Below are 24,396 nucleotides of genomic sequence, written 5' to 3'. Positions count from 1 at the left end.
AAGGCCGTGCTGGCGCGCAATCAATCAGCTTCTGTGCATTAGGGGCAACGAAGATGGAGTCAAACGTGGGGTCTCGTCAAAACAAGCCACTGTCTGATGAGACTAAGTGGAGATCCGGCTCGTATTGGTTCAGCCCAAAAGAACCCGGATCCACCATGATTCACGAATTGGAGGGAAACAAGGAGTTCGCGCTTGTACTTTGTCCGCACTGTGACATTGCGACGCCACTTTCAAACAATAGTCTGATCAGGAGCCTCGTGGAGGCCACGCACAGCCCCCGACCCGTGTCACAATAGTTCAGAACTGAAATTTAGGTTCGATTCTTCGATCCAACCAGATGAAGGGAGGTGAAGCAGATCAAACGGTAAACTTGCATGTGAGTTCAACGCTATTCCAGTCAACGAAAAAAATGGAAGTGTTGATCAAAGCATGAAGTATAAGCTTTTCAAGCCATTTCTGGAAATTGCCCCGAATTGCGTAACCTGAGGACGATGGCATTCGGGCTCCTGAAGAGATTTGGAAATCTGGTTTCCACGGGTTTGCCTTGGCCCTGGCCCGTGCCTCTGCTGATCATAATGCTTGTCAGCCGGAATTTGCGTTTTCCCTGAGACAGAGTGTTTCATTGTCCCTAATAGTCAGGGGGGTGAGGTTCGATGGTAAATAGCGACCAAAATATGATGATGAGGTTAGAATGAGCAGGGATCACATCAGATTAAAGTTGAACTAGTGCAAAGTCGAGCTAATCAGATGAAAAATGAGGACCTTTTGATACAGGATACACAATTATAGTATATATTTCAGTAATAATGACATCAATATATGAACAAGTCTCCGTGGCGCAATTGGCTAGCGCGTCTGACTGTTAATCAGGAGGTTGGAAGTTCGAGCCTTCCCGGGGACGTTTTTTTTTGTTTCCGTCCCATCACTCCAACGATATCGTTCTTTCTCCCTTTATTTCTTGTCTTTTTTTAAATACTTGACCACTTTGTAATTGATCCTTCTCTTGTTTCCTCTCAGATCTGACTCAGCCTTTGATTGCCCAACTGCGGCCACCCATTCCGTACATATTCAAATGTCCCCAATGCGACCGAAGTATGTATATGCTCACGCTTTACTTCCCTACACCGTGAAAGTGATAGATACTAAAAATATGTCACATGTAAGCCTAAATCGGGATCGTGCAGCTGATCTACACGACTACGGCATTTCTCCATCTTGGGATTGAGTCTAGATCTACAATGTCTCACTCTTCTGCCGCACCCAGGCCCGCAATCGACCGTCCGGAGGTTGATTTCTGCAACAACTATTGCAACAGATTAAAGCTCACTTGGTCGGCGACTTGCCTAATGTCTAAGACCTGCACCAATGCATTTAGTAAGTGCATACCAGATGTACAAAAATAGTATCAGCATACATGTAGCCTGTCACTTGTGTCTGTCAGGTGAGGATATATAAATATCAGGTGCCCGAATGGTTTAGGTATGTATACCTGAGCATATAATTCAACATCCGAATAAATAAACCATTTAACCATTTCAAAATCAATCCAACCTTCTACTTCCCCATGAAGTCCATCAATGCCATTTCCTGTGCTCTCCTGACAGCCGCTCACCTCGTCAGCGCTGCTCCTGCACCAGCCATCGCACCAGAAGCTTCAACCAGCGCCACTGGACAGACCGTCCAAGTCTCCTATGACCAAAAATATGATGTTGGCACAAGCTCTCTCAACACAGTCGCCTGCTCAGATGGAGTCAATGGCCTCGTAACCAAGTACCCCACATTCGGCTCGTTGCCCACGTTCCCTCTAATCGGTGGTGCGCCGACCATTGATGGCTGGGACAGCCCAGCCTGCGGTACTTGCTACCAGCTGCACTTCGAGTCCGGCAAGATCAACGAGACCATCACTGTTCTTGCTATCGACGCTGCCCCCAAAGGATTCAACATTGGTCTGACAGCTATGAACCGTCTGACCAATAACCAGGCTGAAAGCCTTGGTCGTATTACTGCCACTTATGTTGAGGTGGATCAGAGCGTGTGTGGAATCGAGTAAGGGATCGAACCGATGCCCGTTCTATGGGATGTAAGCGGGCTCCCCTTTCAAAAGAACTGGTTGAAAAGTCTTGAACCTTGGATACTAGCCCTGGAGGTACACAAGTGACGTGGAGGATAGGGATTGATGTTAAATACAATGGTTCTTTAATATACATAGGTAGAAGAACTAATCGAGAGCTTCAAGCATTTCTTCAACACGAGTAAACTTCTCACGAGGCTTGCCCTTCTGCTGACCGCGCTCACGCTCAATACTGTCGATGCGCTGCCAGTCTTGCCAGGATGTTGCCCGAAGTCCACGTTGCTGTACTTCGGCCTTGACTCCATCCCAGCCTAGACCGGTGCTCTTTTCAAAATTATGTAGGAGAGAGCCTTTGTGGCTGGCCAAGTCATGCAATATAGTGTCCACTGTGGTGAAGGCATCTGTCATCGTCGACGCAATGACCCCCGTCGGGCCACGCTTGACCCACCCGGCACAGTATAAGCCAGGCAAGTAGGAAATCAATGACCCGTCCGGCAGTTTGCGGGGTTCACCCGCTTCCGAGGGACTTGTCACGCGACCAAGTCCATCATTAGGAATCACGCCACGCCGAGTATCGAACTCGATACCGAGATCCTCCAGCCCTGGCAGCGGAAGTGACTTGTAGCCCACACTGCGGAAGAAGACACTGGCGGGGAGATTGACTTGAGCGCGATTTCCGTTCGAGAGGTATTTCGGTGTGACTTTGGAGCTGGCGGTGTAGGGATCAGAGGGGTCGAGCTCATTGCGAGAGAATTTAGCATGCGACAGGTGGTATGGGTGCACTGGTGACCAATCGAGGCACTCGGGAGAGAGGAGGAAATCCAAAGACCACTTCTTGGTTGCTGTCTCGGGGTCATTGGCGGAGCCCTTAGCGAGGAGCTGCATCAATCGCTTCTGGGCCCGAGGGAGGGCATTGATGACATCTTCTGGAGGGAAGACATCCTTCCCGATCGGTTCGAACGAAACGGACGGCAATTGAAGCAATTCACGAACTTCTTTGATTGTGAATGAAGCCTGATATAGAATGAGCAATTGGAACCAGAGTAGGTTTTCTGGTACTGACCTGTAGCGGTCCTCGGCGACCAACAACTCGCACCCGCTTGATCCGACTCCGAGACAGCGCTTCCAGAGCATGGTCGGCAATATCTGTGGTTCGAAGCGCATCGACGTCCGACAGCAAGATTCTGGCGACATCGAGTGCTACATTTCCCTGTCCAACAATCACTGCATCCTCACCGCTGGACAAGTCCGGGTCCAAATGCCGATGTTCGGGTAGACCATTGTACCATCCTACAAAGGAGCGGGCCGAGTATACGCTACGCAGAGCATTTTCTCCGGGGATTCCAAGTTCTTTATCTTTTGACGCTCCGTATGCGAAAAGAATGGCATCGTAGTGGGGTTTGAGAGCGGCCAGAGGTAGGTCGCTTCCGAGCTCGATATTACCGACGAAGTTGAAGCGTGAGGATGTTGCGACCTCGGTGAATTTGTCCTCGCAGTTCTGTTTTACCAAAGACAAGTTTTAGATACATTATTCGATCATATTCGCAAGCCAGTTGAGACGAAATAAGCTGTTGCGTCGCTTTACCGGTACGTACCTTTACCTCTGGATGATCCGGGGCAACTCCGTACCGAGCCAGTCCGAATGGCACCGGTAGTTTCTCATACATGTCAACCTTGAGATCATCGTGCTTGCTCAATAGCCTTGCCACGGCATAGAATCCTGCAGGTCCAGAGCCCACAACGGCAACTCGTGTAGGCCGGTTCCCCGAAGCAACATGACTGTTCAATCGTTTCGATATGGATTTTGGGGAGAACGACTTGACCCGTAGGACTGGGCGAGCCGAGCGCGCTGTGCAGCCAGCACAGACAAATGCGCGATCGAGCATCGTGGTGTGGGGAGAGATAATCAATGATAAGTTCAATTAGATTGGAGTCATCGGCACACGTGATCCACTATCTCCAGTTGCCAGGCCAACAATCGGTGTTGACCCTCTGTTACTCCGCACAACCCACATCGCGTCGCATACCTAAGGTTTCCCACTGTCAGATCGCATCATTCCACGGTTCATTCCATTCCTTATTAAATTCCACTCGTCTCGTGTGGCTGCCACGGGAGGCTTTCAGTCGCTACTATGGGTAGATCGGAGCCTCCATTCCTTTATGATCGTCCTTCCGCTTACAGCTTCAATGGACCGACCGATCCGTTCTTCAATCCTAAGGCTGTGACGCAAGCAAGCCGGACTCCTGCGGTGCCCAGACAGAAGCAGGATGGGCCATTGATCAATTTTAACAGACATCCGGACTCGGTACGGCGACCCCTGCCATTGTTTGCTAAACAAAGGCTAATGATAGATGGATTATATATATAGTGGGAAAGTTTTGAAAAGAAGCCAACGCACACGCCGATGAACCCCAAAGTCAAAAAATGGATTAAAGGCGTGAGAGGGACCCAGCTAGGTCTGCGGTCCATCACTCTACTTGGTGCACTTGCATCCCTGTTTTGCTCCATCGTGATCAAAAATGCGGACACGACGGTTATCTGGATTATGCGGTCCGGAGTAAGTTACTCATTCCAGTGGGTAAAGGTGAATACTAAACGAAGTAGCCAATTGTCGCAATTCTGCATACTCTCTACGGCGTCTACCATTTCTGCCGATCTCCTGTTACACGTCCTCCTGCCTCTCAAGCTAGTTATGGAGTGTTCGCTGGCACTTTGGATGCTGGGCTAATCCCATTTTACGTGTTCACAGCATATGTGGCTCATGCTGACTATGCCAACGATGCTTATAGCTGGGGGACCCTTTTCAAGGACAGTGAAATTACCCTTGATATTGTCGAAGCTACCTTCATCTGCGCGCTTGTGAACACAGGGCTACACCTCATCTCATTTTGTCTTTCGATCTTTTTGGCAGTCATCTTCCGAAAAATATCTCATCTACCACCTGACATGAACCCTCTGGAAGATAACTTGACCGCACGTCCGCGCAGAAGCTTCCGTAAAGAGATCGATGTCGATGAAAAGCACATGAGCTCATCAACGCTGCATTCGAACATGGAAGATCCGCTCATGGGCTCTCCACGCACTGTACCATTCATACATACTCGTGAAGATTCATTTGGTGGTGAAACCATCCGCGGGTCAGTAGATATGAGCAACGAGAAACGTCAATCCCAGATATTCGTTCAGCCACATCGTTTCTCTCTGGAACCCCCAAGCCCAGAGAGATACTACCACAACCCTTCCGACGAACCTTACAATGTGGCCACAGCCACCACTGCACCGGAATATCATAATGTGCCTGCGCGATCCCCAAATATAGTGGATCCAAGCATCCACACACGTCACCTAGCCTCTCGCACCGCTGACAGGTCCGAATCCGTGAGCCCCATGTCTGACAACTGGGTTGCACACGACGAGCGTTATCCATCCCCCGTCAGCGATGTTCAAGGCCAAGGCACCCAGAACAATGATACCACTCTTCGCCAGTCTTCTTCCGTGTACAGCCGACGAACAGACAGATCTGCGCCATCAGCTGGTAGTGGCATCCGGGACTGGTTCGCATACCCCCAAAGAAATCAAGCCAATGTGGGAAGTGTAATTCATGAGGATACACGTGGCGAGTACGCTTCCCTGGCAGTGCACGAGTACTATGGCAACGAAGGCAACGACGAACAAGACATTGGAGCCCAGCAGCGATTCAACATTTTCCCCGACCCAGAAGAACATGACCACGACAACGATGACGAACCCTCCAGTATCCCCTTCAACCCTCTCATGCTAAACCCTCCAACTCCACAACCTGTCCTGACTGAGAAGCAAGAGGATACCGACCCGGTGCGTCGCAATGCCCTAGGTGACAATCCCAACCTCTCGCAAAACCAAAAAGCCCAAGTCTTCACTCCACACCAAAATCCCGACTCTCCAACATTCAAGAATCGTTTCTACGGCGAGCTGGAGGATAACAACCCCGGACTAAGCATTGCGCCGCGCCATGTCAGCGCCGAGGAAGATGTGAAGCGCAAACCATCCAAGCTCACCAAGAAGCGTTCCAAGAAGTTGTCTGCATACCAATCTTTGAAAAAAGATGACAGTGACGACGAGGGATACCTTAGCGCTCGTGTTCCATCATCCCCTGCCATGGCTGAAGGAGACCGTAAGGGCCGAGTGGTCAGCAACTCCGGTGCCGACACAGCTCGGCCCGGTCTCGTGGGTGGAGTTGGAGCATCGCTTTCCTCTTATGGCAACTACATCGCTGGACTTGGTGTCGGACGTCGCCGCGATGTAAGTGGTAAAGTTGCAGAGGAAGGACGAGGCGGAAAGAGCGTGGAAGTACATCCCAGTCCGAGTGCTGTTCCAAGTCCGAATCAAACTCCCGATGGGAAGATTCGGGCTGCTGGATGGGCACGGTTTGCAGGATTGTGATCCTATAGACTCGGGTACTGGCAAAGGAAAGGAAAGGAAAGGAAAGGAACTTCGGGAGGAAGTTTTTGTTATTTTTATTGTTTCCGGACATGGCGTTTTCTAATTTTGTGTCATTATGAACGGCATGTAGCGATATCATCTTTGCGTTTCGGGTTAGTCAGGACCCTTGGAATTTGACATATTTGAATGACTGCGTATCGTCCATTTGTAGTTGCTTTTTAGTTGACCGGGTAATACGCAACGCTAACTGGTCACAGGGAGCTAAGTACCGAAGGTAACAGTTACACTGATGCTTGATCATTAAACGTCAACCCCCAGCGGTATAACTCTCAATTCTCTGTTTGGGATTATGTTTGCCAAGGATTAGGGCCTATAGGATAAATCGAATAGTCGGATGAGTACTGAGCATGGTGGGTTGATGCATTGGTAGTTGCTTTGCTGCTCAGCCCTTGTACAGTGACTATGTACATGGACTTTGTTGACTGATCCGCGTACAGGAGAATACATATCACTGGCCATACACATCCTTCCCCCGCCCTCCATTAGAGAATTTCTTTTTCACGCAGCCCCTTGCTTCATTTTCTGCTGGCTTGTTACTGTTGACTCGACTACCCTATACGCAAGTCAACGGGAAACAAATTCGCGTGACCTGGTGTTACCCAGAGGGATGAATTCCTCGAGTCCGACAAGCCCCAAAATGAGGAGGTATGAAAGACAGAGATATCAGGAAGCGCAGATAGTCATCATCTGGAAAGAAAGAACATTATCAGCCACCGGTCTCATCACCCAGGACCGATACATCTTGTGCAGCAACTGCAGGTGCCAAATGCCTGTTCTTATTCTTGCCCTCGTGACTTGGGTTGCAGCTTACCTGAATAGTACTCTTTGCCCTCTTGGACTCTCCTGCACTCTTCTGGTATCCTCTCGACATCCCATTCCCACGCATTGTATGTCCCACAAAAAATCCAGTACATGAAGACACGCCTTTGGAGAGCCCATGTCTTCCTTTGCTCATCATGTGGAATCTCATCTTCGGCAATTTCACCCAGTCTATTGCACAGAGTCACTTCTTGGATTGTGGCTTGCTCGACTCCTGGGTTTTCGTCCAAGCACAGTTTCACGATACGGAATTCTCGTCTGTGGGTATTCTCTGTCGCCACAAAAAACACATCAGTTCAAGATCATGAAATGGAAAACAAGAGGGGCGTTCAGTACCCCATAGCTGTTCCATGGCGGAAAGGCCAGTACTCTGCCTCGCTGGTGCTTCTGCGATATCCACTGGCTTCCTTTCGATACCAACGACTTGTTCCCTCCTGCGCTTTGGGGGCCAATGCCGCTTGAGCTGAAGAAGTTGGAGAACTTAGTTTTTCCCCCATGATTTACTGAATTTATGTCTCTCGACGCTAAAAGCAGGAACGGAATCAAGCTTGGGCCATGCCAGGCAGGCTCCAACCTGGATCAACTTCTCAGGATTCGCAGCCTAGTCAAGAAAAAAGGTACCTTTGCCCGACCCACAATCGTCAGCTCACCTCTCCTGCATCATCCGCGCATCCAAGCTCAAAGCTTTCTCAGTATAAATCGAGTACTGAGCTCTTCAGATTTGAAATAAGGCAAACGACCCATTTTTGAGTTTTTGATGCTGCAGTCTGTCTCAATGACCTCAGAGGACATTGTTTCCCCTGTTGTCTCTTCGGCATTCTCGGACAATTGGCATTTGAGCTTCTCCGCACTGACCAGGAGATCTATCAACTTTCCAGCCCCGTAATCAAACATCCATGCAGGCTAAAAGACCTTTCAGGTCTGGATTGCCGATCTCAATAAGTTTTGGGACTTTGGTTTCGCGTTACTGAAAACTTTTTCTAGGCCTGCGTCGCTTGTGGAGCTGCCTACGTGAGAAGCACGAACTAGGTAGCAGGGAGCTATAAGGTTCTCTAGCTTGAGCTTGGACTGAATCAATTTGAATCCAACTTGGTGTGGAAAAAAAATACAAAAAAGAAGAGACAAGCGAAAACGTCAACTAATATTTCGAAGCGTTCCCAATGGGCATCGGGTATTTATCAAATCCGTCCAAATTCTCTATAATAATACGCAAATGGCCTAATTCTTGCTGGATGTTTCTCACCATCCCCCGACTGGCCATAGCAAATGCCAACCTGATTGGTCTCTGGTCATGCGTTTCGAACCAACGCCAAAGTATAAACAGGATATTTTCATCCTGGTCGCTCAATTGGTCTCCCTCCAAGAATCTGCGCTGTTTAACCTTTCCAAGCCACTTGAGATAATTCATGAGGGAGTCGCATGGAAAAGTAATGAAGCCCATTTTCCACTCCGTGCCTCCGCATGACGAGTAAAGTTGGTCCGCCCACAGAATTGTGCTCATCATTATCTCGATTTTTCGAGCGGCTGGCGGAGGTGCATAGGGATTGATAACATCCCAGTTATTCTTAACCAGATACTCCTCGTCGATGATATAGAGCATCTGATTCACAACCAGGGGCGCATATTGTCGCTTGAACTCCGTATACACTAAATCTGGACTGATGCTCAAGCCAGATTCTGCGAAGAGTTCTCTCAGAGAAGCCCGATTGGATTTATTCATGGATTCGAGAAAACATTTCAACGTCTCGGCAGTTGCACCCTTTGAGTTATCCAAACGTTGCCCAGATGTACGAAGGAGCTCGTCAAAAAATTGTCCGACTTCGTTTGCCGTCGTAAACGTTATATCATCATTTGCTGCCGCGGCAGGTGGTCCAGGTTGACGGGCCACTGACACATCCATGTTGTTTTGATGGAACACAAACTGATGAACAAAGCAGATAATAAATTTGATACACCTATCCAAGCAAGAGAGGGAGGCTTTTGGAGGAAAGAAGAAATGAATTTATTCCATCACTTTGGAACGAATTCTCGACGTATTTAAGCCCTGATACAACTCCCACAACACTGAATAGAGCCCAACAACGAGCTAACCTTGGTAAGAACACCCACCTGAACACAAACAAAAAGTCGGTATGACAATATAGTGAATAAGAACAGGGATTTCTGCTAAAAGTCTTCCTGATGGTGTGAACAATAGCAAGGGTTATGGGATGAATCGGTGAGTAGTAACAAGGCTATTCGCTACTATGCAACTTCATATATTTGCCCGGGTGACGGCTGCAGGTAAGCCGTAGACAATAGCAGGCTTTGGGGCCTGAGATCCTTATCTAGATCTTTATAATAGGTTCATGCACCATGAGGGAGGGTGACGTGCATATTTAGCGTCTACTATTGAGATTTCGCGAAGCCCTAATTTGTCCGCCGGTGCTGCACGAACACATGTCCGCGCCCAAGAATTTGTTAGTCTGGTTCCTACCCGAGACTATGGGGGGTGAGATCGAACGTTTTCAGAAAATCTGTGCTTTTATGCGACAGGAAGGGTATCTATCAGTGGTAAAAATCTTGAGCCACTTTGGAGAACCATTCAGGTTGGTTATAGGCGAATTCAATCTGCGCTATGCTAGGTATTCATGCTTCAAATGGCTTGAGCCCAGTGCATGAGACAAATCTTTCAACCCAACCTGGTATTCAAGGAATCGCTCATTGCATAAATCTGGCTTTTTGTTTATGGTATGAGGGCGCGATGACATGAGATCAGTAGGTCCCTTAGACCATGAAAGTGGCTCAGTATTTTGATGCGAGTCATGCAATGGCTATTGAGCCCCTGCCAAAGCCCCTACCTGATATTGGGCACTTTGGACTTTGCAGGGTGCGGGGTAAGTCATCCATCAGCCTCAGTCGCCGAAGGTCAGTGTCTCCCGTCTATTAAACAATTCATACCAGATTTCGATAGTATGTTTGAGACACAGTAGATCAGAGAGCCACAGAGCCCCTTCATATATTCAATGTTACGGAGAAGACTGGCGCAACAATAGTCATGGGACGGTTGGTCGCAGTGGCGCCCATTTCATGTGTCCTCTTATTCCTGGGCGCAATATTTCTCACGCAAGAGAGGAGATCTCGTACGTATAATCAACCTAGTATGTTATGAGGGAACACCCTCATACTCCCAGCCCTCAATAACACGCTTTCGACGACGAGAGTTTCGACGATTAGTATTACACTTGACAAAGACAGTCAATGCAAAGATGACACAGATCACCACTCCAGCAACAACGGAAACAAGCACTGTCTTACGCTCCAGCTGTTGTGGATTATTCGCGTAAGGACAGGTCGCTTGTGGCCCACCGGTGACCCAACAGGAAGTAATATCAATACAATTGAAATCCAGGAAAATCTCACGGAGAGCCGGGTCCGAGGATGTCGAGTCCAGGACTGTTGAATCCTCAGAGAGGAGTTGCTTATAGAGATAGGTGTTTTCAAGACCAGTTCGGGGTACCGCAAGAGTAGACCCTGGTGGACAAGACTCCGAGATGTCCGAATACTTCGCCGATGCATTAGTCACCGTCCACGAGAACGGGGAGTTGCCTACTCGACAGGCACCGCGTCGTACTTCAGTGCAGTTGGTGGCCCGCCAGCGGCCTTCGAGCGAAAGATCCATGATGGAGCAGCGGTCAAATGCAGGCTCATCATTTGTACCGCCGCCAGTCCCTGCGCCTTGAGGCTCGCCGACTGCCCAAGCCCAGCTCGTTGAAAGAGATACATTGCGGTAATGCTCGACACTGGCATCAGCGCTTTGATCGAAAAGAGTACTGTTTAGCATTGGAGACATGCCACAGGCAGTAATCCCAGCGATAATATCGGCAATGGATCCCATAGTACTTTCTGTGGACAATCCATCCGTAACAGGGATTTGACTAGTTGCCCATGAAGAATTGGCTTGTGATACAGCGGTGGCTCCCGGTTCATATAAACAGCCCGAAGTCACCGTGCCGTTTTCCGCGGTGGAAATATCCACACCCGAAAACATATAATGTGGACTGAAAATTTTATCTTCATCTTGCGACAGATCATACTCGGCCAGCTGGGGATCCACAGACCCATACTCAATTAGTATTCTGTCCGATTTGGCAAATTGGATGTATTTTGCAGACGGCCATCCATCCGGAGTGCTCTGTTGACCAGATTCATCTGTGTGGATCGTGTAGTATTCCACGATAGGCATGTAGCTCTCCTCGACCTCATACCAGGACTCGTTCAGGTTGCTTCGATCCTTGGCAAGCTGAGCCGGAGTATAGATATAGTCACTGAGTACCGTTCCAAGGTACGAGCCAGCCCTTTCCGTCTCTGTCTTGGGCAAGTCATCACCTGTGACTGCCGATGTAGGCTCTGTCGGCGCTGAATCACTGCCTGCGACATGAAGGTTCAGAGCCAACCAGGTTGTATAAGTATCCTCTCTAGATCTCGTGTTCTGGAAGTATCCGACTAGTATTTGTGATATTGTGTATAGATCAAGGCTTTTGGTACACCTGTACGGCCCGAGCTCGTAGACTTTGTCATCCTGAGAATCCGTGTATCCCGTTATCGTCGCGTCGGCTGCCTCGGTTGTTGTGGACATGGACGTTGACGTGGACGCGGACTCGGTGGAGGTCGATGTGACTGTGGATGTCGTCGAGGAACTGCGCACGGTCGAGGTGTATGCCGAAAGCATGATATCGGCCGTGGTGGGAATGTCGACAGGGCAAAAGGTCCATGTCCTATGTTCGACTGACCAATATATGTCTAGTATTAGCCGTCGGTACCCGACCGACAGGAGATTGGATATGCATTTTGTAGCGGCAGTTTTATCGTAAAGGCCGTCGCCAAAACAGGCAGCCGTCAACGATACCGCAGGATTGGTTACAAAGTTGATTGGGATTTGGCCGGCGACATCGCGTTCGCTCTGGACATTGCGTCAGACTTGAGTTTGGGGATCAATTCTTGGCGATACGAACCAGCAAGACAGCCACCCAGGTCGCACTATCAAGAGTTGCTTCAGAACTATATGAGACAGACATAGAGTGCTGAAGTAGAGCATGATTGCCTGTGAAGTGGATTGAAGTTGAAGAAGCGGGTTCTCACAGGCCGCATCACGTACTCCGTACTGCAAGGCGGGCGCGCCGATCACCTGAGTCGATCTGGCCACATCTAATGTTTCCTTTCTTTCGACTTCCGACCAAGTCCAATCACCACAACGCTTCATCTTCTTTACTTTCTTTGTTTGGCTTCCCTTTGATACCCCTACCAACCAAAAGAGAATTTTCCGTATTTCACCATGGCCCAACCCGGCCAACCTACCCGCGAGCAGCTGGCCTTCATCGCCGCCCAAAACGCCGAAGCTCAGCGACAGTTGAATGAGGAAGCTGAACGTCGAAACATTCCAGTCGCGGAATTGGTCAAGGAGAAGGAAAGAAAGTTTCTCGAATTTTGCAAAGCACAGGGCAAGGAGCCAGAGGAGGTCAAGAAGGAATTGATAATGAAGCGGCAAAACCAGATGATGCAGGCGACGGGGGAGCAACAACAAAAGGGACCACAGACACAGCGCGTGGCTGTTAGCCCAGGGCAGCCCGTGGACCCCAGGGCGCTGGCCGTGGCGAAGTTTCTGCGCTCGCAGGCTCTTAAACCACGAACCTGTATCCTGAACGGCGAACGAAAAGACATGTTCAAAGGTATGCAAGCTATCTTGCAAAACACCTCTAAAATCATCAGATCGAATCAGATCAGATCAGATCAGATCACTAACCCTCCACAGTCAAGCGAGCTATGCGCGCTCTCCAGTCCCCCGCCTACGCCAAAGCCGCCGCGAAGAAGAACTCCCTCCTCCCACCGGTGACAGACTACCCCTCAGCTGAGGCTGCATTCAGCCTCCTCCCACTCTCTTATCTCGCATTACGCGTCAGCAAGCATGACCCGCACGCAGGGCACAATCACGCCAAGCCCAAGAACCGGACAAAGGGCCTGTGGACCGTGAAGATCGAGGAGGATCAGAAATTTGAACCGATGATGTACTATGTGTGGCAGTGGGAGGGACCGCAGTGGAAGCAGAAGGCCATGGCTGCAGCTGTTGTAGCTGGTATCTTTACCGTTGTGCTATTCCCATTATGGCCTATGATGCTGCGCCAGGGTGTTTGGTACCTCAGTGTTGGATGTATGGGTCTTCTGGGACTTTTCTTCGCCATGGCCATCTTCCGGTTAATTCTGTTCTGTGTTACCGTTTTCGCTGTGCCGCCAGGATTGTGGTTGTACCCTAATTTGTTTGCGGATGTTGGGTTCTTCGATAGTTTCAAGCCTCTTTGGGGCTGGCAGGAGGTATGTTTTTATCGATCTGTTTAATCGCAATGGAATCTCTGCTAATGCGCTCACAGAACAAGAAGAAAAAGGGCAAGAAGGTCAAGTCGGAAGCTGCAGCTCCTACTCTCACTACAGCAGCCTCCACTACAGCTCCGTCTGCTACTACTACCTCGGCTGAAGCTACAACTACCTCCAGCCCAGCGCCCGTGAAGCGGGACCTGACAGCGCGGGTGGAGGAAGTAGAAGAGTAGTGTCGTTCAAGCTCATTTTCTCAAACATTGTCAGCACTTACCGGGTCCGCTGGCATTTACCAAGGAAAAGGCGGTGTTTCCATTCATCCCTACTGCACTTTATCCTCCGAGGATTCTCATTCCGGCGTTATATTGTCTCCTGTAGTAATGATTCGAGTCCTTTCGTTTCGTCCAAATGAGATCAGTTCAGTTCTATTTTCCTACAACAGATATAAGAACCACCTATATGATCTGCATATGCCGAAGGTAATCGATCATGCTGTGTTTTAGTGGACTTCAACTCCAGTTTTCCAAAGATCTGACCTGGTGCCCAAAGTAAATCGAGAATAAGATCAAGTCTCAATTGTTGTGAATGGTATAAAAAGGGGTATAAGTAAGACACAGTACAAGAAGTGAAGTAGTGAAAGACAGACCCAACAACGGAAACCATTAAAGTCGACGCCAAGTAGACACAAAGGCGGGTATCGTCATACTAAGACAATAAGAATGCAAATGCATAAACGAAGTGAAGACAGAAATGAAGGGATGAATCTTAAATGTCGCTCTTATGACATGAAAGAGATGAAGATATAGTCGACAGACGTATAATCGAGGGTATGTGTGACATGTGCGAAGTGACGAGATAGTGACAGATTTGACGCAAGGGGTGATCGTATATTGTTACATAGAATGATCGTTTCGTTAAATCATTCTGGACTGCCGAGCAGCTGTTCTCGCGCCACTTTGTGCCGGTTGTTCCGGGATTCCATTCGAAACACCATTTTTCCGGTTATCTCGCACTTGATCACTAATCTGTTGTGATTGGTAAAACCGGTTGACGGGAGGACTGGTTGACCAAGAGGGCAGCGCCTGCGCAGCGATGGGAGAAGGAATTTTGGGAAGAGGGCAATTGGGGGGAGGGGCAGCAGGAGGTCCCAAGCTAAGGCCAGGCATGCTCTTCCGGCGTGACACATTTTGATAATCAATCTGCGCAGTAGACACACGGTTTCGAGGTGTTGGCTCAACCGGTGGAATACTCAGTACGTCCGACTCGCTGACCATTTGGATACCCAGTCCGGAACGACCGACAAAACTGAGAGGGCGAGACGAAGGGCAACTGACATCGGAGGGGGCTGTCGGGCGGGCCATACGGGCGAATGCATTGCCGTGCTCTGGTGCTTGGCGAATGACTCTGGATAACGCGTCCTCCGAGTTGGAAGCGCGCAAGGTGCGTCGAGTGCCATCCAGGGCCACAAATGGTGGCTCAGAAGAATCTGTCTGACGCGAGCTTGCAATACTGTAAGTCGGAGACTGCGGGGGCGATGCGATACTGGAGGTACTGAAATCGCCTGTACTTTCACCTCGGCGCAAAACACCAGCAACAGATGGAGGAGAAGTAGCAGCAACCTGGGAGATGGAGGATACGGCCGGTCTTGACGCAAACTTCTTGCTAAACAAAGGTACGCTAAAGTTCGGAGCTGGCGGTGAGGCACTTCGGACTAGGGTTTCGGGAATGCTGGATTGAAAATAATTGGACTGAGCTGGCTCGGGGTGTATAGGCGCCGGGATTGCCTGCCCTTTGGAGGACCCATATAAGGACTGTCGTTTCTCCTGACTGGAGGACGGTGGACTGCGGGTATATGGAGGGTCTATATCAGGTCTTTTCAGCTCTTCCAAGACCGCAACACCATTCCCCACTGGGGGTGAATGGGGCGGATTCATAGGCGGGCCCGTCATGGCGAAAGAAGGGCCTTCGGACCCATTCCCATTTGTTGGACCAGTGGCTTCCGTTTTGCCCGTGGAGGCCGAACCTGTCCTTGAGTTTACCATCGACCGACTAACAGACACGTACGAGCTTCGCCGTGACTGCCAGGTCAAACCACCGACCGAATTACCATCATCCTCGTCCTCGGGGGATCGTAGGGTCTGCGGTTGAAGAAACAAACTGGAAATACGATGGGGATCTTTCTTCACCATTTGTCGAACGCTAGATTTGGACCGAAGCTGAGGAGCATCCGCATCGTCATCTGAGTACTTCTCTGTAATGAATTTGGGGCCACCGCGAGATTCAATCTCAGCACGAATGGCCATAAGCCAGGCAATCATGGGATCCGGGTTGTCAAACACCAAGAGGAAGCTGCGGGCTAAACGACGCGCATGAGATCGATGAAACCCAAAGCGAGATGAGAGCTTAGGCTTCGACGACTCGGCATCAGGAACGGAATCAGAGGTCGAGGTCTGAGAAACCTGAACGACCCAGTGCTTTCCAGGAATTGCATCACTCGCAAATGCCACCGACTTAGGACCCAATTGCAGCATCTTCTCCGGCAGCCGATCGTGCTTTCCTTCTCCAGCATATTGGAGAATGAAACCCGTCGTGGCTAACACGTAGATCTTGTTGGTCCACTCAACCTTATTGATAGTCCCTGACAACGTGCGAAGATGTTTTCGTTCCCTCTGCTCTTTTTTCTTTGCATCCTCTTGGCCTACCTGATTCCTAGCATCCTCCACCGCACTCTTCCCGGTTGTCGCATGCAGGCGTAAAATCGCATCTGCCGACATCGCCGGCGCAGTGAGACATCCGTGTTTGGTCGACTGCGGATATGCTTGAAATAAAGGTGGTGGCTTCCATCCATACTGCTCCCGCGATGGGGGCGGATTTGACTCGGCGGGCCGCGGTCGGGCCGTTTTCAATGTGGCTCGGGCCCGAGGTGTTGTCGGAGATGTGATGGTTGTCGGAGTGGTTGGAGCGGTATGGGGGCTAGTGAGATCCGAGGATAGCAGTGCCTCTGGATCTGGTACAATTGGTTGTATCGATTGGACTGGAGGCGGCTGGGATTCTTCAATCTCAGCTAATTTGGTATCCGGTACCGCAGCGGCACGCGACGACTTGTCGCGACTGAATAGACTGCGTAAAGAAGATTTCGACGATTGGCGCCGCACCGGGCTTTGGAGAGGAACCGGCCCCTCCGAGCCATTGGTAGTGGGATAGTCGGATGGACGAGGACGTGATCGTGACTGGGATTTAGTGGCCGGAGCTGCAGCTGGCCGATCAAAGTTTGTATTTAGCGGCGCAAGGCGATGCCCACGCCGTTCGCCAAAGGACGAGGATGGCGTGGGCTCTTGAGCCATCATTATATTTTCAGACATTGCGACGTCCAATTTGATCGTCGTTATACCTCAGTATTCATCACTCATAGGAAAAGGAGGTCAGGATGAAGAAGGAAAAGATCGACACAAGCGCAGGAAAAGAACGTGGGCGCATCTGCACGGCCGTTGAGGCCAACGTCATAGAAGGAAATTGCTAAGGAACGACCGAAATTGATTTTTTCTCTTTCTCTTTCTCTGATTCTCCAAGAAGTTTCAAGAGTTTCAGGAGGTCAGGAGAAAGGAATTGGGGAAAAGTGGGGGGAGAAGGATCTACCAGGAAGTGATGCGAGGTGCATGAATTTAAGTCGAACTAATCCAATCGGCCCCTTTTTTTTTCCCTCAGTTCGCCTCGAATATGGGAACCCAACCCTAGCAAAGAGGATCGAATTGAGAGTATTCTAGGCATCCGTCATTACTTCTACAGAGATATCAGATAGACTCCATCTCGCTTATATGGAACCATGTCATCGCGAATCCCACGCGTCGAGTGGAGCACCAAACGTTCGCTCCACTAAGCCTTCCCTAATTACATTAATCTTAAACTCTGCCCGTTAACTTTGCCTCAGGTCCGCACTTCAATCCCTGTCCAGGTTCAACAGCCCCGATCAATCCAGCTCCAGCATCACAGTGCCGAGCCAAAGCAATGTCCTTATGGGTGAGGCCACGCGGGTGATGCGTGGTCCAGTGGACATCAACAGAACCGAACCGCTGGGACCACATTAGCTTGGTGAACATGATTTTCTTTGTTCAAGTTTGTTGATCCCCACCAACGGATCCTCAATCTCACCATTCCGGCTAAACAGGGAAAAGTGCCCAAAAAAACTTACAATAGTCATAGTGGGGTGGTGCTTCTTGACCGAGCTTTCGGCCGCAATCATATTCAAAAATGACTAGAAAAGGTCAATCGAGAAAGCCCGCATGACACAAGACATTGTACGCACCACAGCTTTGAAATAGCTCTTGAAGTGGAACGTCTTGGTGACTCCCATCCCCTCAGCGTCCAGTGCCCAGCCCTGTTGCTGCAGTGTGGTAGTGTCGGAACTCAATTGGTGTGGGTCTTCACCTTCCGCAAAGCGCGGTGCAGGAGTGTTCGAAGCCATTCGGAGAGAAAGGTTTGGAATGGGGCGTGCGCAGTTTACAATAGGCCGACACAGGGAGAATCTCCCGAGACGTAGGGGGAAGCTCATACTCTCCAAGTTGGGACTTGCGTGTTGTTCCGGTTGAATTTGGGATTTGGCGTTTTCTGTCCCGGGCGCACGGACCATGACATCAATCGCTATACTGTCGGAAGTTTTATGACATCTCTTGAGCAGGAGAAGCTTCAATGGGTGCAGAACGGGCTCTAGCATGGGATATAGATCATTACTCTGCGTAATAAGTTGAAAGTATAGAAATCGAAACTCGAAGACTGGCTTCCATCTTAGATTAGAGAAACCATCCCGAAAGCCCAAGGTCACGCCGATCGTGAAGCCGCCTGGACCACCCAGAGAAATCAAGCTAGGCTAGATGACTGACAGACTTCACGTGCCCGAAAGGAATTATTAGATATCTGGAAAGCTTAGACAATACGCCCGGGTCCCTGCGTTTCGTTGTGTTCCAAAACTTGATGCTCCCTATAAACGCTGTGATCACTCTGGTAGACCATATTCTTCATCACTTCTGTCTACAGGACTACAGCATCATGGCTTAGTTCCTGTTCCTCTCTGCCTCCCCGCCTCCCATATTATCCGATAGTCTAGCAGAAGACCGTCCACATTGCTCTTGTTATAAAGAAGCAACCTACATATTTTAGCGCCTAGAAAGTCAGGTGACGATGTGACTGAGGGGTAGATTTCCCCCCGGGCTGAGACCGTGTCTATGCCCCAGAAGAAGGAAGGAGAAGGCTATAGTATATGAAATATTGGTCATGGATTCCGCATCTATGCCGAATATAATCTTTGGGAACGGAAATGGTGGGAACCAGTTGGGAATAAACTACGGAACGGTCTATCTGCCCCCGGGTGAGCGTCAAAACTGGTAATAGTTCTACCAGGCTCAAATCAACTAATTATATTTGATCTAGAGCAGTCAGAGACTCCATCATCACCTCGATCGACCGTCCCGTTCAGTCGCGACCTAGACTTCGTGGATCGTGGAACAATACTCAATCAGATGCATGAAAAAAGGCTCTATACCGGGGTCTCGCATAGCCCTTGTCGGCTTAGGTGGCGTTGGGTGAGTGTCAAAGAATCTGTGGACTTCTTCTTATCTCTAATACCGGAGAAGAAAATCGCAGCTTGCTATCGAATACTGTCATCGTATTCGAGAAAAATCGCCCGAGACATGGGTTCTCTGGATTCACGCGAGTAATGCAGCCCGTTTCGACCAGGATTGTCGAAACATTGCAGACCTAGTTAAAATACCCGGTCGACAAAACTCTCAAGCGAACCTATTCAAACTCCTTCACGATTGGTTGCAGGATCAAAGCGGTAAATGGATTCTCGTTCGTGATAATCTCGATGATGATCAATTCCTTCATGAAATCCCACCGGCAGAGAAAGGTGGCCCAATGAATGATAAACGCGACCCGCCAGGACGATCTATTTGGTCATACTTTCCCAAGACTTTAAGCGGCTCTATCATTATGACAAGTCGGAGCAGACGCGTGGCATTACGCACCGTTCAAGATAGCAGTATCATTTCAGTTAGACCAATGAGCGAAAAGTATGCAACCAGACTCTTTGAGAAGAAATTCAGAGCACAAGCGACCAGAGAAGACGTTATTCGGCTAACTGAGGCTCTCGACTTCATGCCACTTGCGATTGTGCAGGCGGCAGCCTATATCAAGCAACGGTTCCCGCGCCTGTCTATTATAAGTTACGTGGAGCAGTTCCGGAAAAGCGACAGCCAGAAGACAAAACTCCTTCGTTATAATGAGCTCGATCACCGCAGAGACTCGGAAGCCAGTAGCTCCATCCTCATTACCTGGCGGATATCGCTTGATCACATTTAGAGGATAAGGCCGACGGCGGTAGATTTACTGTCTCTTATGAGCTTTTTTGATCGACAAGGAATTCCCGAAAGTCTGATTCGAAACGAAAAAGAGATTGAACACAAAGTCGGAAGATCCTCCACATATAACGAGGATCAACCGGGGGATAATGGTGATGAGGACGACAGCGCGAGTGACAGCATAGGGGACACGTTTGAGGACGACCTAGTGGTTCTAAGAGATTATTCCTTGATATCTATCAGTGCGGATGAAACCAATTTTGAGATACACTAGCTAGTTCAACTAGCAATACAAGAGTGGCTCAAGGCGCACGGGAAGCTTGAACATTGGAAAGATCGGTTTATCCAAAGCTTTCCAGCAGATTACCCGATGTTACATCCAAGAACTGGCAAGAGTACCAACTGTTATTTGCTCATGTGGAAAGTGCCGTTATGCACCAGCCAGTTGCAACAGACTCGTTGGAGAATTGGGCTTCACTACTATACAATGCATCATGGTTTGCAATGATCCGAGGAAATTTCCTCACTTCCCAAAGATTGGGAGAAAAGGCAAAAGTCACAAGGATGACATTGTTCGGCCCAGAGGATGAGAGAACGATCGACAGCTTGAGGCTCTTGGAGAAGCATATAGGTTTGATCGTCAGTGGGAAAACGCCGAAGAGCTCCAAGTAATGGTGATAAACATTCGCAAGAGGGTCCTAGGACCAGAGCATATCTCTACGCTAGGTGGAATTTCATGCTTAGCCTTCACATATAATCATCAAAGTCGATTAGAGGAGGCGGAAGCGCTACATATACAGGTGTTAGACACCCACAAGCGGGTGTTCGGACTAAAGCGCCCCCAGACGCTAAGCAGCATGTCGTCCCTAGCCACCACATATCGCCTCCAAGGTCGATTGAAAGAGGCTGAAGACCTACAAAAACAGGTGGTAGACACCCGCCAGCGGGCTTTATAACTAGAGCTTCTTGATTTCGAAGTTTTTCTGGCTGAATTACTCAGTGTTCTAAGCAGCCAAGATGAGCTGTCCTTAATTTATAAGGATCAAGGTCGATGGGAAGAGGCAGAAGCGCTACAGAAACAGGTGCTAAATGCCCGCCAGCAGGTGTTCGGATCAAAGCATCGTGATAATCTAAGAGCCATGTCATACCAAGCCTTCACATATCGCTATCAATTTCTTTTGAGAAAGGCGGAAGAGCTACATAAACAGGTAGTAGCCGGCCGTAAGGAGGTTTTAGGATCAGGGGATACCGATACTCTGAGCAGTATGACCGACCTATCCTTCATATATCGCGATCAATATCGCTGGAAGCAGGCAGAAGATCTACAGAAACAGGTGGTAGAGATCCGCCAGCGAGTCTTCGGACCAAAGCATCCCGATACTCTAGTCAGCCTCGATTCCTTAGCCTTGATCTTAAACGATCCAGATCGACAGCAGGAGGGAAACCGCTAAGATATTTAGTCGTTCCATACGATGACCAGCCGTGGGTAAAAGTCTACGTACCCGTTAACAGCCCATCTAGGTCGTTGCTCTCGCGCCTGAAAGAAGTTGTGAGGTCGTGGCAATTCTAAGAACATTGTATTATAATATCCATGTCTCTGATCGTAAATCGAACAATCTCGGGACGCCTCAGCTGTTTCCCTTGCGATGATACTAGAGGTAGTCATGATTTCGACCACCTGGGCAGTCACACTAACAAAAAGACCATCTGAAAAGGGTAATTTTAGTAGTTAGTTCCAAGGAAAGTAGATTATAATCACCAACCACATTGACTGAAGGATGTTAGGGGCCTATATGTGATTTTGTAACATGTATTGGTGTCCTTTTAGGGTATCTTGATACTTGTTCGAGTCAATAGGTAATTAACAGAACATACCACGAGTGTCACACGTACTGTACGTCAAGACTGTTGAAAGTCAGATTTACAGCATAGCCAAACCCTGCCTAGGCAGCTTCAGTATCATCTTAATATCATGATGTAAGATAGTTTCTGTATGTACAAACAACTCTCATTTTGCTGTACATAGTCACATTTCATGACAAAAGAGGTATAGATGAACATCCAGAGCTCATCGGACTGCACAGTACACTCATAGACTCTTGGAGAAGTTTACGACTGAGATATTCGAATTAATACAAGTATATCTTACTATTTTAACCAGTCTCAGCTGCGTCCGTATCTCATAATAAAAAACATTCAATGTCGCAAAGAGTGAAAAATGAAATTTACACTCATATAATTTGAGCTTGACTTCAGCGAACACTAGGGCTTCCCAATATAGATTCAACGCAGTCTGGGAAGAGAGTCAAGAAAGCTCTTGTGAACGTCTGATCCAAAGCAAAAGATGAGTCCAAGAAAAATAAAAAGGCAGTGGGTGTAAATTACAATCAAATAAGCAGTGATATTTGCAAAATGATCATGCACGTTTGATACCCGAAGAATCTTTAAGCCCTTTTCAAGATTTCAATGAAGTCGAATGCAGAGGATTTTCTGAGTCACGTCTGACCAAGAATTGTTGTAGCTCGCTTGGATACCAGATCGCAAAGCAAACCATGGCAATAAACATTGGAGTTGCGTCCAGAACATATGTAGGCCATTCACTTGCTAGCAAATATCCATCATTGCCCAATCCATACTCAATGACACGGAAAATTGAGCGAAGCAGGATCATAGCGCTGATGGCGTACAAACTGTACAAATGCTTCTTCCAAGGGGATTCGCCTTGCGTAGTTGCTGAAGTTGGATTCAACTTGATGCGATTAGCGAATATAATCGCCGTCATCAAAAACAAGACGAATGAGAGTATTTGCAGTGCCAGACCTGCAAGTACAATGTACTGCCCCATCTGAGACATGGTGCTTTCGGCCGTCATGCCTGCGCCACTCCCCTGGATGAGGAAGGTAATGATATCACAGCCGACGAATATCTTGGTGATCCATCTGATGCGAATGGGCGACAATTGCTCCGCGCTAACACTGCAGATGATGCGTGCAAGGACCATGTAGACGGCGGCGGCAAACAGAATCGGAGCAAGGAGGACAAAGATGCTTTGAATGACATAGGGTATTAGGGCACCGGTATGGTTATGAGCGGCTATTCTGGCAGAAAAACCGATGATCTCGACTGAGATCGGCTTGTCAGTTTATTTGTTTACAGGCTGTCTCGAAGAGGATTCGAATGACTTACATAGTCCGCCAATGGCAAAGGGTAGTGTAAAGCGGGCTTTGCTTTTGAACAGCTTCCAGAAGTGGAATACTGTCACCACAAAAAAAAGTATGACGAAAATCACAGCGGCCGCTATGGAAGGGACATAATGCCAGAGGTAGTAGCCATTCTTCATGGGCTCTAACTTGGCCATTTTGGCAAAAAGGGCGTTGCAAAAGAAGAGGAGTCTGCAAATATATGGTAGTCTGATTGAAAGAAAATGGGAGAATCAATTTTATGGTGTTAGCTTGCCAACGCAAAGTTCAAGTCTTGCAATTAATTCGGAGGCAAACTGAGGATTTTATAACTTAAAGGGTAATTCGGGACTTCCATAATTGTTACCGATCGCCACATACGGTTGAAGGCGCAGCAGCTGCCAGAGTTCTATCATGCGCGTAAACACCTACTGGATACGTGTATGCGTATGCTTCGCAAGGTCATCTACTGGAGTACGAGTACGAGTTTTGTGCGGTCCACAGAAAATCACACAAAATCCTCATTCTAGCCCGTTTAGTAAAATCTATAAAGGAGATAATTCAACCTTTGCCTATACAACCTGCGATTATGTTGAAGTCCTTGTAGCCTAGCCAATCAAATCTATTTCTTGACGCCTCTCCGCTAGACCACCTCGGTGAAAACTCACATTCAGCCAATTGGGTAGCCGACGTACTCGTAGTGGACTGTGGATCCATATCCACTTCATTAGAAGCTACATTCAACCAATTGGAAAGCCCACGTACTCGTAACTGGCTGGGGAAAATTATCCACTTTCATTAGATTTACTATCCAGATTAATATTCGGACCCTAGAAAATCGAGAAATAATGAATCCTGCTAAGAATGGAACGAATAGTCTTTGACGTAGGACAACCGATATTCAGTCAATCATACCGACAATTAATTTTGCGTTTGAGGACCAATAATGGCAGTAAATCAGAGATCGAGTTGTGAACCTAACGAAATCTCGTCCAATGAGCTAGTGATCACTTTTCAGCTGTGGAGGTGTCAGCAGGAATACCTATATAATTTTTATGAATACTTTGATGAAGTATTTTGCTACAGGTTAATGGATCCTCTATTGAAAGTCCTTAGTACTCAGTGCAAGGGCGGGGCGGGGCA

General features: G+C 48.6%; 10 protein-coding genes across 10 annotated transcripts; 4 read left to right on the top strand and 6 right to left on the bottom strand.

The window, feature by feature from the left end:
* Positions 1-1,564: 1,564 nt before the first annotated feature.
* Positions 1,565-2,050, top strand: aspf13 (allergenic cerato-platanin Asp F13; the record flags this gene model as incomplete). The annotated part of the gene is made up of 1 exon (XM_057115565.1): positions 1,565-2,050. One exon carries the CDS (start codon positions 1,565-1,567, stop codon positions 2,048-2,050), a length of 486 nt encoding a protein of 161 aa, XP_056975705.1.
* A 168-nt stretch (positions 2,051-2,218) lies between these two features.
* Positions 2,219-3,957, bottom strand: N7484_005144 (NADPH-adrenodoxin reductase; the record flags this gene model as incomplete). The annotated part of the gene is made up of 3 exons (XM_057115564.1): positions 2,219-3,085; positions 3,135-3,569; positions 3,667-3,957. The coding sequence occupies 3 exons, from the start codon at positions 3,955-3,957 to the stop codon at positions 2,219-2,221; spliced, it is 1,593 nt and encodes a 530-aa protein (XP_056975704.1).
* A 246-nt stretch (positions 3,958-4,203) lies between these two features.
* On the top strand, positions 4,204-6,494 carry N7484_005143 (uncharacterized protein; the record flags this gene model as incomplete). Its single annotated transcript, XM_057115563.1, has 3 exons — positions 4,204-4,377; positions 4,441-4,629; positions 4,677-6,494. The coding sequence occupies 3 exons, from the start codon at positions 4,204-4,206 to the stop codon at positions 6,492-6,494; spliced, it is 2,181 nt and encodes a 726-aa protein (XP_056975703.1).
* A 2,017-nt stretch (positions 6,495-8,511) lies between these two features.
* N7484_005142 (uncharacterized protein) lies at positions 8,512-9,273 on the bottom strand (the record flags this gene model as incomplete). Its single annotated transcript, XM_057115562.1, has 1 exon — positions 8,512-9,273. The coding sequence occupies one exon, from the start codon at positions 9,271-9,273 to the stop codon at positions 8,512-8,514; it is 762 nt and encodes a 253-aa protein (XP_056975702.1).
* A 1,245-nt stretch (positions 9,274-10,518) lies between these two features.
* Positions 10,519-12,430, bottom strand: N7484_005141 (Lectin C-type domain protein; the record flags this gene model as incomplete). The annotated part of the gene is made up of 2 exons (XM_057115561.1): positions 10,519-12,315; positions 12,368-12,430. 2 exons carry the CDS (start codon positions 12,428-12,430, stop codon positions 10,519-10,521), a joined length of 1,860 nt encoding a protein of 619 aa, XP_056975701.1.
* Positions 12,431-12,687: 257 nt separating this feature from the next.
* On the top strand, positions 12,688-13,954 carry N7484_005140 (Sec62 family protein translocation protein; the record flags this gene model as incomplete). The annotated part of the gene is made up of 3 exons (XM_057115560.1): positions 12,688-13,081; positions 13,165-13,721; positions 13,778-13,954. 3 exons carry the CDS (start codon positions 12,688-12,690, stop codon positions 13,952-13,954), a joined length of 1,128 nt encoding a protein of 375 aa, XP_056975700.1.
* Positions 13,955-14,635: 681 nt separating this feature from the next.
* On the bottom strand, positions 14,636-17,065 carry N7484_005139 (peptidase family M20/M25/M40 protein; the record flags this gene model as incomplete). The annotated part of the gene is made up of 1 exon (XM_057115559.1): positions 14,636-17,065. One exon carries the CDS (start codon positions 17,063-17,065, stop codon positions 14,636-14,638), a length of 2,430 nt encoding a protein of 809 aa, XP_056975699.1.
* A 555-nt stretch (positions 17,066-17,620) lies between these two features.
* N7484_005138 (4a-hydroxytetrahydrobiopterin dehydratase) lies at positions 17,621-18,183 on the bottom strand (the record flags this gene model as incomplete). Its single annotated transcript, XM_057115558.1, has 3 exons — positions 17,621-17,791; positions 17,911-17,973; positions 18,025-18,183. The coding sequence occupies 3 exons, from the start codon at positions 18,181-18,183 to the stop codon at positions 17,621-17,623; spliced, it is 393 nt and encodes a 130-aa protein (XP_056975698.1).
* A 3,030-nt stretch (positions 18,184-21,213) lies between these two features.
* N7484_005137 (tetratricopeptide repeat protein) lies at positions 21,214-21,525 on the top strand (the record flags this gene model as incomplete). The annotated part of the gene is made up of 1 exon (XM_057115557.1): positions 21,214-21,525. The coding sequence occupies one exon, from the start codon at positions 21,214-21,216 to the stop codon at positions 21,523-21,525; it is 312 nt and encodes a 103-aa protein (XP_056975697.1).
* A 1,004-nt stretch (positions 21,526-22,529) lies between these two features.
* Positions 22,530-23,432, bottom strand: N7484_005136 (RTA1 domain-containing protein; the record flags this gene model as incomplete). Its single annotated transcript, XM_057115556.1, has 2 exons — positions 22,530-23,197; positions 23,261-23,432. 2 exons carry the CDS (start codon positions 23,430-23,432, stop codon positions 22,530-22,532), a joined length of 840 nt encoding a protein of 279 aa, XP_056975696.1.
* Positions 23,433-24,396: the final 964 nt, after the last annotated feature.

Source organism: Penicillium longicatenatum, assembly GCF_028827895.1.
Source record: "Penicillium longicatenatum strain IBT 33135 chromosome Unknown contig_2_segment0_segment0, whole genome shotgun sequence".
Taxonomy (NCBI): domain Eukaryota; kingdom Fungi; phylum Ascomycota; class Eurotiomycetes; order Eurotiales; family Aspergillaceae; genus Penicillium; species Penicillium longicatenatum.
The sequence above is the reverse complement of the archived record's forward strand: the minus strand, read 5'-3'. Positions and strand labels throughout refer to the sequence as shown.